Source organism: Sarcophilus harrisii, chromosome 3 (assembly GCF_902635505.1).
Source record: "Sarcophilus harrisii chromosome 3, mSarHar1.11, whole genome shotgun sequence".
NCBI classification, from domain to species: Eukaryota; Metazoa; Chordata; class Mammalia; order Dasyuromorphia; family Dasyuridae; genus Sarcophilus; species Sarcophilus harrisii.
The window spans coordinates 287,623,326-287,639,675 of NC_045428.1; the positions used below are offsets into that span (position 1 = coordinate 287,623,326).

The 16,350-nt window shown below is 32.3% G+C and overlaps 1 protein-coding gene across 1 annotated transcript in view; it reads right to left on the minus strand.

Annotated features, from left to right (window-relative positions):
- CIP2A (cellular inhibitor of PP2A) overlaps positions 1-16,350 on the minus strand; it is a 47,719-nt gene that overhangs the window by 25,804 nt on the left and 5,565 nt on the right. Inside the window, exons 4-10 of the mRNA XM_003763560.4 lie at positions 13,804-13,898; positions 12,571-12,667; positions 4,321-4,443; positions 4,008-4,153; positions 2,310-2,385; positions 1,862-2,080; positions 394-553 (exon numbers count right to left, since the gene is read on the minus strand). Of these exons, the coding sequence (XP_003763608.1) occupies positions 394-553; positions 1,862-2,080; positions 2,310-2,385; positions 4,008-4,153; positions 4,321-4,443; positions 12,571-12,667; positions 13,804-13,898 (916 nt within the window). The remainder of the gene's footprint in view (positions 1-393; positions 554-1,861; positions 2,081-2,309; positions 2,386-4,007; positions 4,154-4,320; positions 4,444-12,570; positions 12,668-13,803; positions 13,899-16,350) is intronic.

Genomic DNA, 16,350 nt, shown 5'->3' on the forward strand with positions numbered 1-16,350 from the left:
AACTGTTTTTGCTTCCTATAAAAGCTTGAAAAAAATTTACTTGAAAAAGATTTACTTCATGGTAGCAACCAGAAGTATAGCCTAGAGAAGAAAATGAACAGCCTCTTTAGAACCTGCTCTAAGACATAATGAAAAGTACTTACTAAAGTGCATATTTACATAAAAGTTTTCATTTTACTTTTCAGTTTAAAAAAAGTAAAATAAAGGATAACTTACTAGAATATTTTCACTAAAATGTATCATTCTGGGATTTTAAGATTCCAGCCTAGTAATTCTGAACAGATAATAGCATCAAGAGTGACAAAACATGACTGAAAATTCAAATTCAATACATTACTAGGAAAATTAAGGAAGTAAACATCACATATATTCTGTATCATTTGAAAAGGATATTCAGCAAAATGTCAATAACCTTAGCTATTCTTTCACATTTTTTCCTTGTCAATAGATCATCAAGATTCTGTTCTGTGAACTGAAGCTGGTCAAGAACACTGGGCAACAGTAGGACTAGAAAACGATCAGTAGAAGAACAGTTGGCAGAATCTATGGCATCCTGTAGAGGTTATACAGACACCATGGATTAAAAACAAAAATGTTAGCTATGATAAGGTACACAGAAGAAATAGTCATTATTATTCTTGTGACATCTATTGAAATCTCTTTCCTCGTATGCCCATGAAGTTCCTTTAATTGGGTTCTCCTTTATTTAGTTTTTGTGTTCTGGTATAGTAGTTATTCCAAACTTAGCATTTTATTTAAAACTCAGGATGTCTTGATTATAATCAAGACTATACTTCTATTTTCATTGATACAGGGAGCTCTCAGTGATAAAAGGAACTAACGTTACCAATATAGTAAGTACTTTCTTTGCAATTTATAATCTTACAGAACTGCCCAAGGTATTGGGAGATTAAATTAATTGTCTCCCTTAGTTATGAGAGAAAAAAAAAAACAAACAAACACAACAAAATTAAGCTAGGAACTAGATGTAATGAATCAAATTTTATTAGGTGAAAGACAAAAGTGAAATAGTTCCTTCCCCATTCTATTGGGGGAAATAATATATATGCATATTGGTAAATATAAAATATATACACAGCACATACATATTAACTTGGATGACAAGAGGTCTAGCATCTGGGAGAGGGCAAAATTTGCAAAAGTTTCATTTGTAAAGTGTTGTTTGAGCTGAACTTTGAAAGACATTAGGGATTTTAAGAGGCAAAGCATTTTTAGCACAGGGACCAGCCTGCACTAAGCATAAGGAGAAATAAAATGCCAAATGTCAAGAACAGTAAGAAGTTCAGGAGGCTGATCTAATATTTTGCAAATAAATTTACAATTAAGTATGTAGCTTTCAATATAATTAAAATGCTTTATAAAACACACTGGCTAAAGAACAAGACAAAAGAATAGCAATATGAATCATTCAAAATAAAGGTATTACTAAGGATTATTGTCCAAATATGCAAACCACTCTCTTGTAATACCAAGGGAAGTCCTCGGAGTAAACAATAGCTGGGGGAATAGGCCATAAAGGTGAAAAAACGCTAAACTATGTAATCATCAATACTTGATGAGATTAAGCTAGCTACAGACTTATAATACTAGAAGGCAATACTACTGAAAGCTGGCTACCAAATATATTAGTTACTGGTTACAAAAAGGAGTATTAAATCAGTAAATATCCCCACGTTTAAAGGAAGATTAAAAAAAAAAAAAAAGCTAATGGAGAGGTACTTTGGCACTAAGAACTATCAATTTTTAAACATTTCCTAGATATATTTCTTCAAAAAGGGTTACCATCATACATTATCACAAAAATAAGAGTAACATTAAAATATTATCACTATCACATTACCTCAAATATCTCCTTGAACAATTCTAATGCTAGAATAGAACAGTTTTCTGATCCTTCCAACGGCTGGTTTGACCAACGTAACAGAGCAACTGCTGGTTCTAAAGATTTAGGATGGTTTCCCAGTCTTGTGTTAGCGGAAGTAGATGATTCAAAAACTGCCTGACTAAGGACATGGCGTAGTTGTGTCACTGAACAAAAAGCAAGAAGTAATTCTAAAACCTGTGTAATATAAACATAGAGATCTTATTCAATAGCAATGTGATTGGACATTAACATGTGAAATTAAATGCTGAAGTTAGTTAAAAGTTAGTCATATTTACTTGAATACACCAAAATTAACATGAAAACAGCTCTTTAAAATTAGCTATAAAAATTAAGAATTTGAAGTATTTGAAGTAGTTTACAAGAATCACAAGTGACATTCTCAAAAGATCAAGCTTCAATATACCTTTGAAGAAGAATCAGGATCCTTCCCATGAAGAAGACCTAATACTTGATTAAGGCATGAATTGAAGTGCTCATATCTAAGTATAAACCAAGATAAATAATATCACTATTATAAAAGTCATAAGAAAATTATGATATTTAGAAAAACTGCTCCCAAAATAAAAGGAAAATGCTTTTTATAATATGGATTTTAAGTTCAAATATCAAACATCATGAATCTAAAAATCTACAGGCTGTATAATCTACTGAATAAAATAGCAGTGAAAGGAGAACTTAATTTAGAGTCAGCACCTGACTTAGAATGCTAGCTAACTTTTACTTATACTTCTGTGACCTTGGGCAAATCACTTTAATCTTGTAGTTCTTGGTTTCTCTAACTATATAATAACAGGGTTTATGTTTAAGATCCCTTTGAGCCCTAAATCCTATAATCCTAGAAATCAACACTTATTATGTATTCATGAACAAGTCATTGATTTTTTAAACTTCATTTCCTTTATATTCAAATCATAACATTTAACTTCATGCTTACCATCACAAAGATGTTCTCCATAATTATTGTAATACTGAGTATGATTCTTTCATTGGTGTGATGACAATAGGATTTTGGTATTCATAATAAAGTAGATTGCATACCATCTGCTAACTCATCAAGGGAGATATGAATTGATAATCAGAGGGTAATTGTGGAAAGAGGTATGATGCTAAAATGGAAGAAGAACAGCATGTGGAGGGCACTAGTAAGTGCTAGAAAAGTCAAAAAGTCCACTTTACTGCAAAGAATATTAGTTGGGCATATACTAAAGGGACAATTTTGTCCAAAGGTCTGAGGTATATTTTCTATTCTTAAAATTATTCCCTATGTTCTTATCAAAAAGGCTCTAGTATAGAGAATGGTTTAGCTCAGTGTTTTCAAACTCAAAAAGAAATAGAGAAGGCCACAATATTGACTTAGAAAAGCACAAATTAACATTATCTATGTAATATTGTATTTTTGTTAAACATTTCCCAATAACATTTTAATCTGGTTCCTCCCCTTCAGTAGTTTGACACCTCTAGTTAAGACATTTCTAGAAGAACTTATCAAATTACATCAACTAAGTGTATAATGAAACATATAGCAGAGAAACAAAGGAAATAGGAGGTAGAAGAAAAGCATAGAAAGAGGTGCTGCCTACTTATGCCAGTAATGAATTTTAGTTAAAATAAATAATTTTAACAGAACTTTAAATAATGTTATTCATTATTATAAAATGCCATTCTGATTTGATATTCAAAACCAATTGTTTGTTCTTGAATTACTTTTTAAATAAAGTTGAATGCAGACAGCCACATTTCAGAAGATAAAAGACAGGTACAATCATTTAAGGGGTACCAAACTTAAAACAAAATATCCTTATAAATGCATATTTACTTAGAAAACCACATATTTTTACATATTAATCTGGTTTGGCTTCACTCAAAAATTCTGTAAACCATATTTGACATCTCTGACTTAATACATGAATCATGTATTGCCTTTTTGTTATTTCAAGCCAAATATGTAATATAAGTGGAAAGAAAAATATGAAAACATTCTTATTGTATCTTCAGTAATTCATCAGAATTAATTTTACTGAGTCTGATAAAGATAAGTTATGTTTCTAACAATAATGTGAATTATTCTCAATATACCTCTGTAGAGATAACATAGATGTACCTGGTGAGACAATCCGCAATTTTAGGGTTCTTGAGAAGATCCATAAGTAGGTCAACTGAATACTTTCTGGTTAATGTACCATCACCATTCACAAGAATATTAAATATTAACTGAAAAGTTTGATGAATGTTTTGAGAATGGAATAGCTTAAAAACAAAGAAATAAAATACAAGATATAATGCAGACAAAACTGAAGCAGATAATCGTGTTCAATTATTAATTCAGATATCAGTGTTATTTATGTAAAAAAAAACCAATGTAAGCTTTAATGATGCTATGTTTATAATTTTTTAAAAACTCATTCAATATTTACCTTTTCTCCAACTTCTTCATTTAATGTAAGACTTGATAATACTGAGAGTGCAAACACAACCACAGTTAAACTACTGTGAGCCAAAAAGCTTATGAGAGTACGATACAAGGCTTTCACATTACTCTGGAGAAGAAAAATATTTAACATAAATTAACTTTAGTCTAAAATTACATTTCACTTCTGAGTGCTCAACAAATATTTATCCATTGAACAAAGTGCAGAAGTTACTCAAGTATTTACCCAAGAAAATGCTCCTGTGAGCTTAAATGCAGCATGATACCTTTATTTTGAAAAATGAGAAGCTTTTTTTCCCTAGTTAATAGGATCAGATTTGGAATAACTCTTAGAGACAATCCTTCATGAGGAATGCTCACTTAGAAACTCTCCATAGACAAGACATTTTGTTAATAAAAATAAACAACTCTGCAAAACATGAAACTCAGGCCCAAAGACAGCAAAAAAAAGTTTGCCATAGTTTTCAGTATAGCCATATGGGTAAAAAAATGCTATCAAATATGTTTTAATTCTTCTCCTATATGGCCACATTCAAACAGTTATCATTTTGAAAACATTAAAGGTATATATAATCACATGAAAAAAATTCTAAATCACTACTGATTAGAGAAATTAAATTTACTCTGAGGTACCACTCTGAGGTACCACTATAAGATCAGCTAATATGACAAAAAAGGAAAATTTAAAAAGTTGAAGATATGGGAAAATTGGAACAATACTGCATTGTTTCGTGGAGCTGTGAATTGATCCAATCGTTCTAAAGAGCAATTTGGAACTGTGCACATCCTTTGATACAGCAATGTCACTACTAGGCAAATTCCAAAGAGATCATAAAAAGGAAAAAGGACTCACTTGTACAAAAATATTTATAGCAGTATTTCAATTTCAAAAAATTGAAAAATGAGAGGTTGTCTATCAATTGGGGGCTGAAGGAATTATAATATATGAATGTAATGGATACTGTTGTGCTATAAGAAATTTTGAGTGGGCTAATTTCAGAAAAAACTGTAAAGATTTATATGAACTGAAGCTGAGTCCAGTGAGCAGAACCAGGAGAATATTGTACAAAGTAATAGTAACAATGTGCAGAAAGATCAACTACGATAAGACTTAGTTCATCTCAGCAATACAATGATACAGTAAAATTTCTAAAGACTAAATGGAAATTGTTTTACTCATACAGAGAAAGAACCATGGATCTGAATGCACATAGAAGAATAGTATTTTTACGTTTTTCCCCCCTGTGGTTTTCTCTTTTTGTTCTGATTCTTCTTTCACAACATGACTTATATGGAAATAAGTTTAATTTTACTGTACATGTAATCTATCTCAGATTGCTCTCTTGAAGAGAAGGAAAAAAACTGAAATTCAAAATCTTATAAAAATGAACGCTGAAATCCACTTATAATTGGAAAAAATAAAATAATATTAACTGGGGGGGGGGAAGAAAAGCTTAAAATTAAAATAAAGGTCAACATTTCTTGGATAAGAAGTATTGAAAGACTTAAAAATTTTGTACTCTTGTGATCAGTCCCCTTTGGCAGTTACCAACCATCATTATTTATGCCTTCATCTAATAAGTATTCCATAAAATGTTTTAATTTTCTCCTCTTTCTAACCTACCTCCTACTATACCATTCCTTTCTATTCTTATCATCCTTATCTCTCAACCTCTAGCAAACAGTTCTACCTTCCTTGATGACTTCAAAAGTTGACTAACTTTTTCTATAGACCCATTTTTCTGTAGGCAACTTGCTTAATAATTTCATCTCCCATACTGATAATCCACCTAAAAAGCCTGATCTCTGCAAATATCACTTCCTTTACAGATGAGGCAACTAAAGTTGGAAGAGGTTACATAACTCGTTCGGGTCACAAATCTAGTAAGTATCTGAGGTGGTGTTTTTAATTACAACTCTAGTGACTATGAAGTACAATCTCCAATATTTAGACTGATGTCACTCCAATCTCCAATCTTTTTAACACATGACTTTAAAATCACCCTTTTAACTCATGATTTACATCTTCCCCTCAGCAATCCATAGGGATAAATATGTCTTAGCTCAGAGCACTTAAAACTATGCTAATAGCGTTACAATATTTTTTTTTTTAACTTAAGCTTTTTATTTTCAAAATATGTGCAAGGATAATTTTTCAACATTAAAGCTTACAAAACCTTGTATTCCAATTTCCCCCCTCTTCCTCCTACTCCCTCCCCTAATGGCAAGTAATACAATATATGTTAAACATGGCAAAAATATATGTAAATCGAAAATGGGCATACATATTTATACAATTATCTTGCTATAAAAAAAATCTGATCAAAAAAGAAGAAAAATGATTAAGAAAATAAAATTCAAGCAAACAACAAAAAGAGCGAGAGTGCTATGTTGTGATCCATACTCAGTTCTCACAGTCCTTTCTCTCATTATCACAAGACTATTAGAATGGGTCTAAATCATCTCATTGTTAAGAAGAGCCACATGCATCAAAATTGATCATCACGATAATCTTGTTGTTGCTGTGTACAATGATCTTCTAGTTCTGCTCATTTCACTTAGCACTAGTTCATGTAAATCTCTCCAAGTTTCTCTAAAATCATCCTGCTGATCGTTTCTTTCTTTTTTCTTTTAATATTACTTTTAGTTCTCTTTTAATTTTCTTTTAATATTACTATTAAATTAATAACTTTTTATTGACAGAACCCATGCCAGGGTAATTTTTTACATTATCCCTTGCACTCACTTCTGTTCCGATTTTTCCCTTCCCTCCACTCCCTCCCCCAGATGGCAAGCAGTCTGATACATGTTAAATATGTTAAAGTATATCCTAGGTACAATATATGTGTGCAGAACCGAACAGTTCTCTTGTTGCACAGGAAGAATTGGATTCAGAAGGTAAAAATAATCCAGGAAGAAAAACAAAAATGCAAACAGTTTACATTCATTTCCCAGTGTTCTTTCTTTGGATGTAGCTGCTTCTGTCCATCATTGATCACTTGAAACCGAGTTAGATCTTCTCTTTGTCAAAGAAATCCACTTCCATCAGAATACATCCTCATATAGTATTGTTGTTGAAGTATATAATGATCTCTTGATTCTGCTCATTTCACTCAACATAAGTTCGTGTAAGTCTCTCTGTATTCATCCTGCTGGTCATTTCTTACAGAATAATATTCCATGACATTCATATACCACAATTTACCCAACCATTCTCCAATTCTTGGGCATCCATTTATTTTCCAGTTTCTAGCCACTACAAAGAAGGCTGCCACAAACACTTTTGGCACATACAGGTCCCTTTCCCTTCTTTAGTATCTCTCTGGGTTATAAGCCCAATAGACTGCTGATCGTTTCTTACTGAACAATAATATATTCCGTAACATTCTAATACCATAATTTATTCAGCCATTCTCCAAATGAAGGGCATCCTCAATTTCCAGTTTTTTGTTACTATGGAAAAGGCTGACAAACATTTTTGCACATGTGGGTCCCTTTTCCTTCTTTTAAGATCTCTTTGGGATATAAGCCCAGTAGAAACACTGCTGGATCAAAGGGTATGTAGTTTGAGAGCCCTTTGAGCATAGTTCTAAACTGTTCTCCAGAATGTTTGGATCTGTTCACAGTTCCACCAATAATGTATCATCATCCCAGTTTTTTTTCATAAACAGAAATCCAATTTCTTCTCCCATACCCAATCAATTTAAGGGAAATTTTTTTCTTATAACAAATATGTAAACCAAAACAAATCCCAGTATAGGTTGTACTTAAAAAGAGATAAGTCTCATTCTTCATACTGAATCCATCCTCTATCTGTCTGGAGGCTTAATCATTGGCCCCCTTAATCATTGACCATCATGATGTGGTCACCATCATGACCCACAGATGGTCATGGTGCTGAACAAAGTTCTTATATCTTTGAATGTCATTTGTCTTTACAATTATATAAATTGTTATTATGGTTCTGCATATTTCATTCATCAGTTATAAAAGACTTCAAAATTGTTTCTATATTATTGACATAATAATGTAAAATCTACATATCACTCTAATAATTCATAAGTGTTTTTTCTATGTCTCCTTGAAGGCATCTACAATGATGTATGGGATAAACTGTGTGAACCTCTCATGGGAATGTGGCTTTCAACTATGCTCCAATTATGACTTGAAACTGCAATTAACAAGTTGTACTATAGCTAAAAAGCTACAGGTGTTTGCTTGAATTAGATGAACACTTCCCCTCCTGTTTCTCTCAATTAGCATTTAAATATTTCTTTTAAAGGCAATGATGACTTTGGAAATTCAGATAAGAGAATATCTGCTTGTATAGCAGCTTTCTAGGGAAATTTAAGTTCTAGGATAGACTTCCCTGTTTAGAGTGTTCAACAGGTTGGAGGCTTCTGGTCTATTCAATTTTGTGTTTTGCAATTTGTGCTTTGCACTCCTTTACTGAGGACACCCTGTTAGGAGTTACCCTTTCTCATGAGATTGTAGTAAATCCCTTTTTGCTTTTTCTTACCTCGAGATTCTCTGATAGTTTATATGGTCACTACTGTCCCACACTATTGACTTCTTAAACTTTTTTTACTTGCAACCCCTTTCTACCCAGGAAATTTTAATGTGAACCTAAGTATTTACATATAAAATAGGTATACAAATCAAACACTTATTGATAAATCATAATTTTGTGGCCTCCCCTCATTCAGTTATAAAATCCAATATGGAGTCAGAAACCACAATTTAAGAAGCTGGATAGCACAATAGTATTTTATCCCATTCGTATATTCCAATTTACTCAGACTTTTCCTGATGAGTATTCCTTTAGTTTCCACTTTGGGGCCACCACAAAAAGGATTGCTTTTTGTAAACATAAAGCTTTTCTCTTTGCCTCTCTCCAAATTATTTTCAATAATGGTCATAGCTATTCACAGGTCCACCAATTATTAATCAATGAGCCTGTGTCCCATGGCCCCTCCAACATCTGTGGTTTTCTTTTTGTCATTTTTTCCAATCTGATATATGTGAGGTAGAAACTTGAAATATTTTAATTTGCATTATTTCAATATTAGGGATTTGGAGCATTTGGTTACAGATAATCTTGAGTTTCTTCCTTTGAAAAACTGTTTATATTCTTAGAGAATTAATACATTTTATATTAGAAATGAGACCTTTATCAGAGAAATTTGCACAAACATCATTTTTCCAAGTTAAATATTTCCCTTTAATCTTTACTTTATCAGATTTATGAAAAACTTTTAGCAATAAATAGCAATAATCAATGCTGGTAGCTGACATCTGACATTTTTATTTAAAAAAAAAAACAAAACAACTAAGCTATTCGACCCTTTTTGTAGTGGCAAAGAAATGGAAACTAAGAGAATTTTGTACACAGTAACAAGAAGATTATACAATGATCAATTCTGTGACTATTTTCAACAGCGAGGTGATTTGGACCAAGTCCAATGGTCTTGTGATGGAAAAAGCCATTTATATCCAGAGAGGACTAAGAGGACTGTGTGTAGATCACAACATAATATTTTCACATTTTTTTTTTGGTTTTTGTTTGCTTTCATTTTGTTTTCTTTTCGAGCTAATTTTTCTTGTGCAGCATAATTGTGGAAACATGTACAGAAGAATTGCACATGTTTAACATGTAAGGAAGGGAAAAAAAATCGAGACACAAGGTTTTGCAAGAGTGAATGTTGAAAACTGCGCCTGTGTTTTGAAAATTTAAAAAAAAAATTAGGTTTGTTGCTTTTTTTTTTTTTTTTTGCTGAGGCAATTGGGGTTATTAAGTGACTTGCCCAGAGTCACACAGCTAGGAAGTGTTAAGTGTCTGAGACCAGATTTGAACTCAGGTTCTCCTGTCTTCAGGGCTGGAACTCTAACCACTGCACCATCTAGCTGCCCCGTTTTTTATGTATGTTGTATATCTAGTCTGTTTCATTAATTATCTTGTTGTTTAAACAAGTATCAAATTCCTTTTTCTTTATTCACTGGGTCATCACCCTGTCTTATCATCCACCATATAGAATAATACAATCACCTCCTAATTGATTTTTTAAATATTTCTTGAAGCTGCCAAAATTCACCAAGGCACAGATCTGTCACTCTCCTGCTTGATATCCCTGAGTAGTTCCCTATTGCTTTTCAGATAAAAAAAAATTTTAACCTAATACTTCAGATCCTTCAAATCTGGATCCAACTTTACTTTCCCATTACTACCCTTTTCAAGTTCTATCATCCGGCCAAATTATTCTTTGAATCTCCAATTCTATTCCCCTCTTCCATTGCTTTTCAGAGGCCTAAAATGCCCTCCAACTACATGTTTGCTTTTAACAATCTTTATAGTCTTTTAAAGACTCTACTCAGATACCACTAACTCTGCATATCCTTCCTTGATCCCCTACAATTACCCTGTTCCTAAGAGATGAAAGCACTCACTTCTCAAATACTTGTGGGCAAGATCTCTCTTTGATGGCTCCTTTATTCTCCATATTCTATCAAACTCATTTATGTATGCTTACCATCCACATATCATAATATAAGTTCCTTGAGAAAAGGATCATTCAGTATTTGTCTTTGTATTCCAAGTACTTGCAAAAATATGGGATATTTAATTAAATTCATCTGAAATGCTTATTTCTCTCATCTGTAGCTATCAAAAAAAAAAAACAAAATAACCTAACCTTAAAAGCATCAGCTCAGATGCCAGCTCTCCCTTACTTTCTTTTTTAATAATTTTGGTCAGAAACAATCCCCTCTTTCACTTGGCACTCAAGGTAACACTATTCACATAGCAATTCTAACATTTGCTTTGTGTAGCAAATACCTATACAAATATTCAGTTGCATTTACTAAACTGTAAACCCTTGAAACCATGGACAGTGTCTTTTACAATTTTGTGGCTGTGTCATTTTCTAAGTCCTATAGTTTTGGGTTTTTTGAGAGGAAGAAGTGTTTTTGAGAAATTTCCTTCTGAAATTTAGTGTGGTATAATCCAATTTCTAAAAAGATTACTTGCATAAATTTTATCATTTCCCAGCTTAAAAAATTGTTATTTATATATAAAACAAATGCCTAGTTACCTGATGAAACTAATTATCCAATGACGCATTACTGACTTCCCTTTCTTTTCTTCCTATCTTTCCATTGACTATACATTTACTTTTGTGTTCACACAAATATAGCTGGGGATGAGGAAGGGAAACTAGCTAATTTTGTTTCAAGCTGATCTAGTTAAATCTAATAAAAGCTTAGGGGAACTAAGTTCTTAAGTGAGAGCTAGAATAATGTCAATTTCATGACAAAGTGAAAAGACTTGAGTTTTATCATTTAGTATTAGTGTGAAGTAACTTCACTAAACTTGCCATATTACTCCCTATCACAAATTAGGATTCCAATTAAGTCTACTTACTTCACAGACAGGACACTCATCTCTAATCATCAAGCTTTTGTAAAAGCTGTCCCTGATGTATTTGTTTCCTACAATTCCTAGATTCAGCTCAAGTGCTACTTACTTACAAGATAAGACTTATAAAATCCTATCTTGATACACCATCCCCACTGCCAGTGTCCTCACTCAAGAAATATTTTTTTTTTATTTACCTCCTCCCCATTCTATCCTCCATACACACAACAGCAAGCATGCACCTTAAGGAAAGAACATATTTTAGTTTTGTCTTTTTTATCTCCAGCTCTTAGCACAAAGCTAGTACTTAATAAATGCTTGATGAATTATGAAGCAGACAAAGGAAATCTGGGTTCCAGCCCTGGCTCTGCCTTTAACCTGAAACATGTCACAAACTCTGGACCACAATTTTTTCATTCTTATAAGGATAGGCCTAAATAACTTCTCTAATATCTTTTCAATGAAAGGTTCCATGATTTTAAGTAAATATTAATAAGTCAGTTCTTTAAGAGTCATAAAATAATGGGCTGACTCAGATTAAAAGGAACCCAATATAATTTTAAACCTTTAACAAAATAATCCAGCATTTCTCATATATAAACCAGGTTTTCCCTGCAATTCCAACATCATACCATGCTGAAAATAGTCAGGATTTTGCACTTGTATTAGAGTCTTTCAAAATATAACTTAAGTATGAGAACACTTTAGATTGTTTAATTTAATTTTCAATCCTTTTATAAGCACCAGATGGACATACAAATCTTAAAGCAAAGAACCCACACAAAATCTGGAAGATTAAAAAAAAATTATAAAAAGAATTCTTACCAAAGACTTTATATGAGTTTGAACAGATAGGTTGTGCCGACAAAGATTTGCCAAAAGTCCTAGACAAGACATTGTTAATTCATCTTCAGGAGACTGACTATTTTTGTTTCAAGAGAACAAACAAACAAACAAATAAACAAAAAGACTGCATTATATTGAATTCCAATCTACTTAACATAATACATGTTAAGTCACATTTTAAACATTTGATTTCTAAAAACTATAGAGCAGTTAATGTGAACATTTTTTTTTTTTTACTCTTAAAAGTCAACAGTACTACCATATGTGTTTTGAAACCAATTTTTTTTATTCTGCCTCAACATAAAAAAATCTATAAGGCTCTGAACTGTACATCGTCTTATACACTGAAAACCGATGATTTTATCTGAGGAAATGACATAAAAAAAGAGACATAACCATCTGCTTTGCTGCTGTACCAGCACGGGACCTTTCCAACTGACTTGAATATTAAATCTTCCCCCATTAGAAAGTGAACTTCCTGAGAGCAGGGACTGTCTTACTTTTCTATTTGTAACCCCAGAATTTAGCACATAGTAAGTGCTTAATAAATTCTTTTTTCATCCATTCATTTGTTGTTAGAATAAATCCATACAGAAATTTTTACTATGATTTTATATCTTTCTTTATAACCTTTTTGTAAAAATGTTAAACTATAAGACTTCTCAAATTCAACTTATTTATAACATAAAGAGATATTTTATAATACTAAGATTTTTATCCTGGAAGAAAGGAAAAAGTAACTTTCAAATTTTCCTCCCATAAAAATAGTTTTTTTTTTTCTTCAATGCTCAAAGAAGATACTTGCTCCACCAAAGCAAATCATAATCCTTAGTCTGTAATGATGCTGGAACAATAACAATGTCAAAAATCACCATCTGATGGTATTACCAACTTTTTGGTGATAAACATCTTCCAATTTCAGCAGGACAACAGATACGTAATCCATTCCCAAGTCTGTAACCAACTACTTATGTCTAGGTTAGGCCTTTTAGAGTTTATTAGTATACCCTTCAAGAACTCAGGATCATAACCTATGCCACAATGTGGCCCAAGAGAAAAGTGACTTGACTAAAAACTACTTAACAAGATTTTGTGTCAAAAAATGTAGATGGCCTACAGGTTAATCTTCAGGAATAAGGATGAATAAAAGTATATTAGTTTACACACACACACACACACACACACAAACACACACACACACACACTACTTACATATGACCTATCAGGAATGTAATTAATTCATCAAAATTGGCACCAGAATGGAAAACTTTAACATTGTAGGTCAGCTTCTGTAGGAGTTGAAGGCACTGTAGGTAATAAAATGGTTATTAACATATAAATATAAAAATATAGTTACTGTTCATAGAAATATGCTACATTGAAAGAGGAAGACTAAGGTTAAGATTAAAAAATTTTCAATCCTAGGTTCAAATCCTGCCTCTGAAATATCCTAGTTATGTGACCCTAGGCAAGTTCATTACTCTTTTGGTACTCTAGATATCATTCAAATCTAGTATCTAGCATCAAATTCAAATAAAAATACGACCAATAAACAAAATAAAAGTTCCCTGCAGACTACATATCAACTTAGAAAACTCACATATTTACATTATCTATATTTTACTATATGCTTAATTTACCTGATCAAATGTTTCCCATTTACAATGTAATCTAGTTCAGACTGGATTTGCTCAAGGTTGCACCTTAAGACTAAATTGAGAAGAGAGGACTCTGAAAAGATGGCACAATAAGTCAGAAAACTCTTCGTTCTCCAAATTTTCTCCAAAAAAGGCAGAACATTGCCTCAGAGAAGATGCAGAGCAGTGGAAATAAGCAAAAGTCAGGATAAAGCAGCTGTTCTCCTAAAAACAACCTAAAAAGACCACAAAAAAAACTAACCCAGAGGTTTCACTTGAATGAAGTGCAAACATCTCCAGGCCAACTCTACTGAATCAACAAGCAGCAAGTACTGGGGGCAGTTGGGTTGGAGAGGTGGCCTCAGCCTTAGAAACTTTCATTCCAGTGATAACATAAGGATGTGACAGAGTAGAGAAGACTGAAGGACCTGCCATGTCCAGGGATGCCAAGCACCACTATGCCCATCAGACACAACCAAGACTGGACAGAGAGGCAGGACTCTTGCTGGTTGTGAGCACCTGCAAGACAGCAGAATCTCTGGTATTAGTTCAAGGACAACTAGAGTTTGCAGCCACCAGAGGGATGAGGGACCAGTGTGAAATGCAGGGGAGTTGAGAGTGAAAGGAGTCCTAGCTATGGCTTAGGAGAGAAGAGGGGAGGCCATGGTGTAGCCCCAGAACAGACCTCAGAATTAAAAAGGACCCGAGTCCTGGTGCCTAATTCCCCAGACCTCAAGATTAGAACCTGATCATACCAATAGCTACTAAAGATAAAACAAAACAAAAAATAAAAATGAGCAAGTAAAGAAAAAAGAACCCAATCATAGATAGTTACTATGGGGATAGAGAAGTTCAAACTTAAGACAATAGAGCCCAAAAAGTCCATTCCTTTATCAACGAAAAACATCAAATGGTAGTTAACCCAAAAAGTTTTCTCAGAAGAACTTAAAAAAGATTTTAAAAATAAAATAAGAGATCAAGGAGAAAAAATAAGCAACCTGAAAAAATTAAGAAAAATATGAAAAGAAAGTCTACCAACTTGAAACAAATCAAAAACTTAAGGAATAATTCCTTGACAACTAGACTTGAGCAAAGGAAAACTGATAACATTCTAAAATGTGAAAAAATAATAAAACAAAATCAAAAGAATGAAAAAAATAGAAGAAAATGTAAAACATCTTATCAGAGAAGAAATTGATCTAGAGTACAGATCAAAGAAAAAAATAAGGATAATCAGACTACCTGAAAATTATGACAAAATAAAAAAAGAATCTTGATAAAATATTACAAGAAATTATCAAGGAAAATTGCCTTGAAATTCTCTATCAAGAAAGCAAAACAAAAACAGAAAAAAAACTCACTGATCATTTCCTAAAAGAGGCTTCAGAAGGAAAACTTATAGTAATATCATACCAAGTTTCAAAACTCTCAAGGTAAGGAGAATTATCAGAATCAACAATAAAAAAAATTTTTTTTAATAATATAAGAGCGGTAAGGGATTACACAAGACTTAGCAGCTATTATGTTGAAGGACCATAAATCTTGGCACACTGTATTTTATAAAATATTTTATTATTTTATATAATGACCCCATCTAATTGCCCATCTTCTAATTCACCCTTCCAATTTATAATTTGTAGCCTACTCCAAGTGGGACATCTTGTCTCTATCCCTCTTGATTTCATCACTATTTCTCTCAGAGAAATGTTTATATCTTCTAATTTGCCAAATAATATTCTTTGAAACAGAGCTATATGGTGGAAAGATTAATGGATCTGGAATCAGAAATGATATGCATGGATCTTGACTTTATCAGTTATTAGCTATGTCAATAAATAAGCTATATCCATCCCCTATGAGCCTCAATTTTACTTGTAAAAATATGGCTCACACTTGCAATACTTATCTCACATTATTGTGTGACTTGAAATTAATTTGTTCATTATATTTGTTATATTAAAAGCTTTTATATGATAATATATTCAACCAAACTTCAAATTTCTCAAAGACAAGGATTATGTCTAATCAGCAAATACTTCAGTGCTGATAATTACAGGTAATTTATTATTTTAATTCAAGTCTAATAACTTGATGAATAAGGAGAAGAAAATTAAGTAGTTAA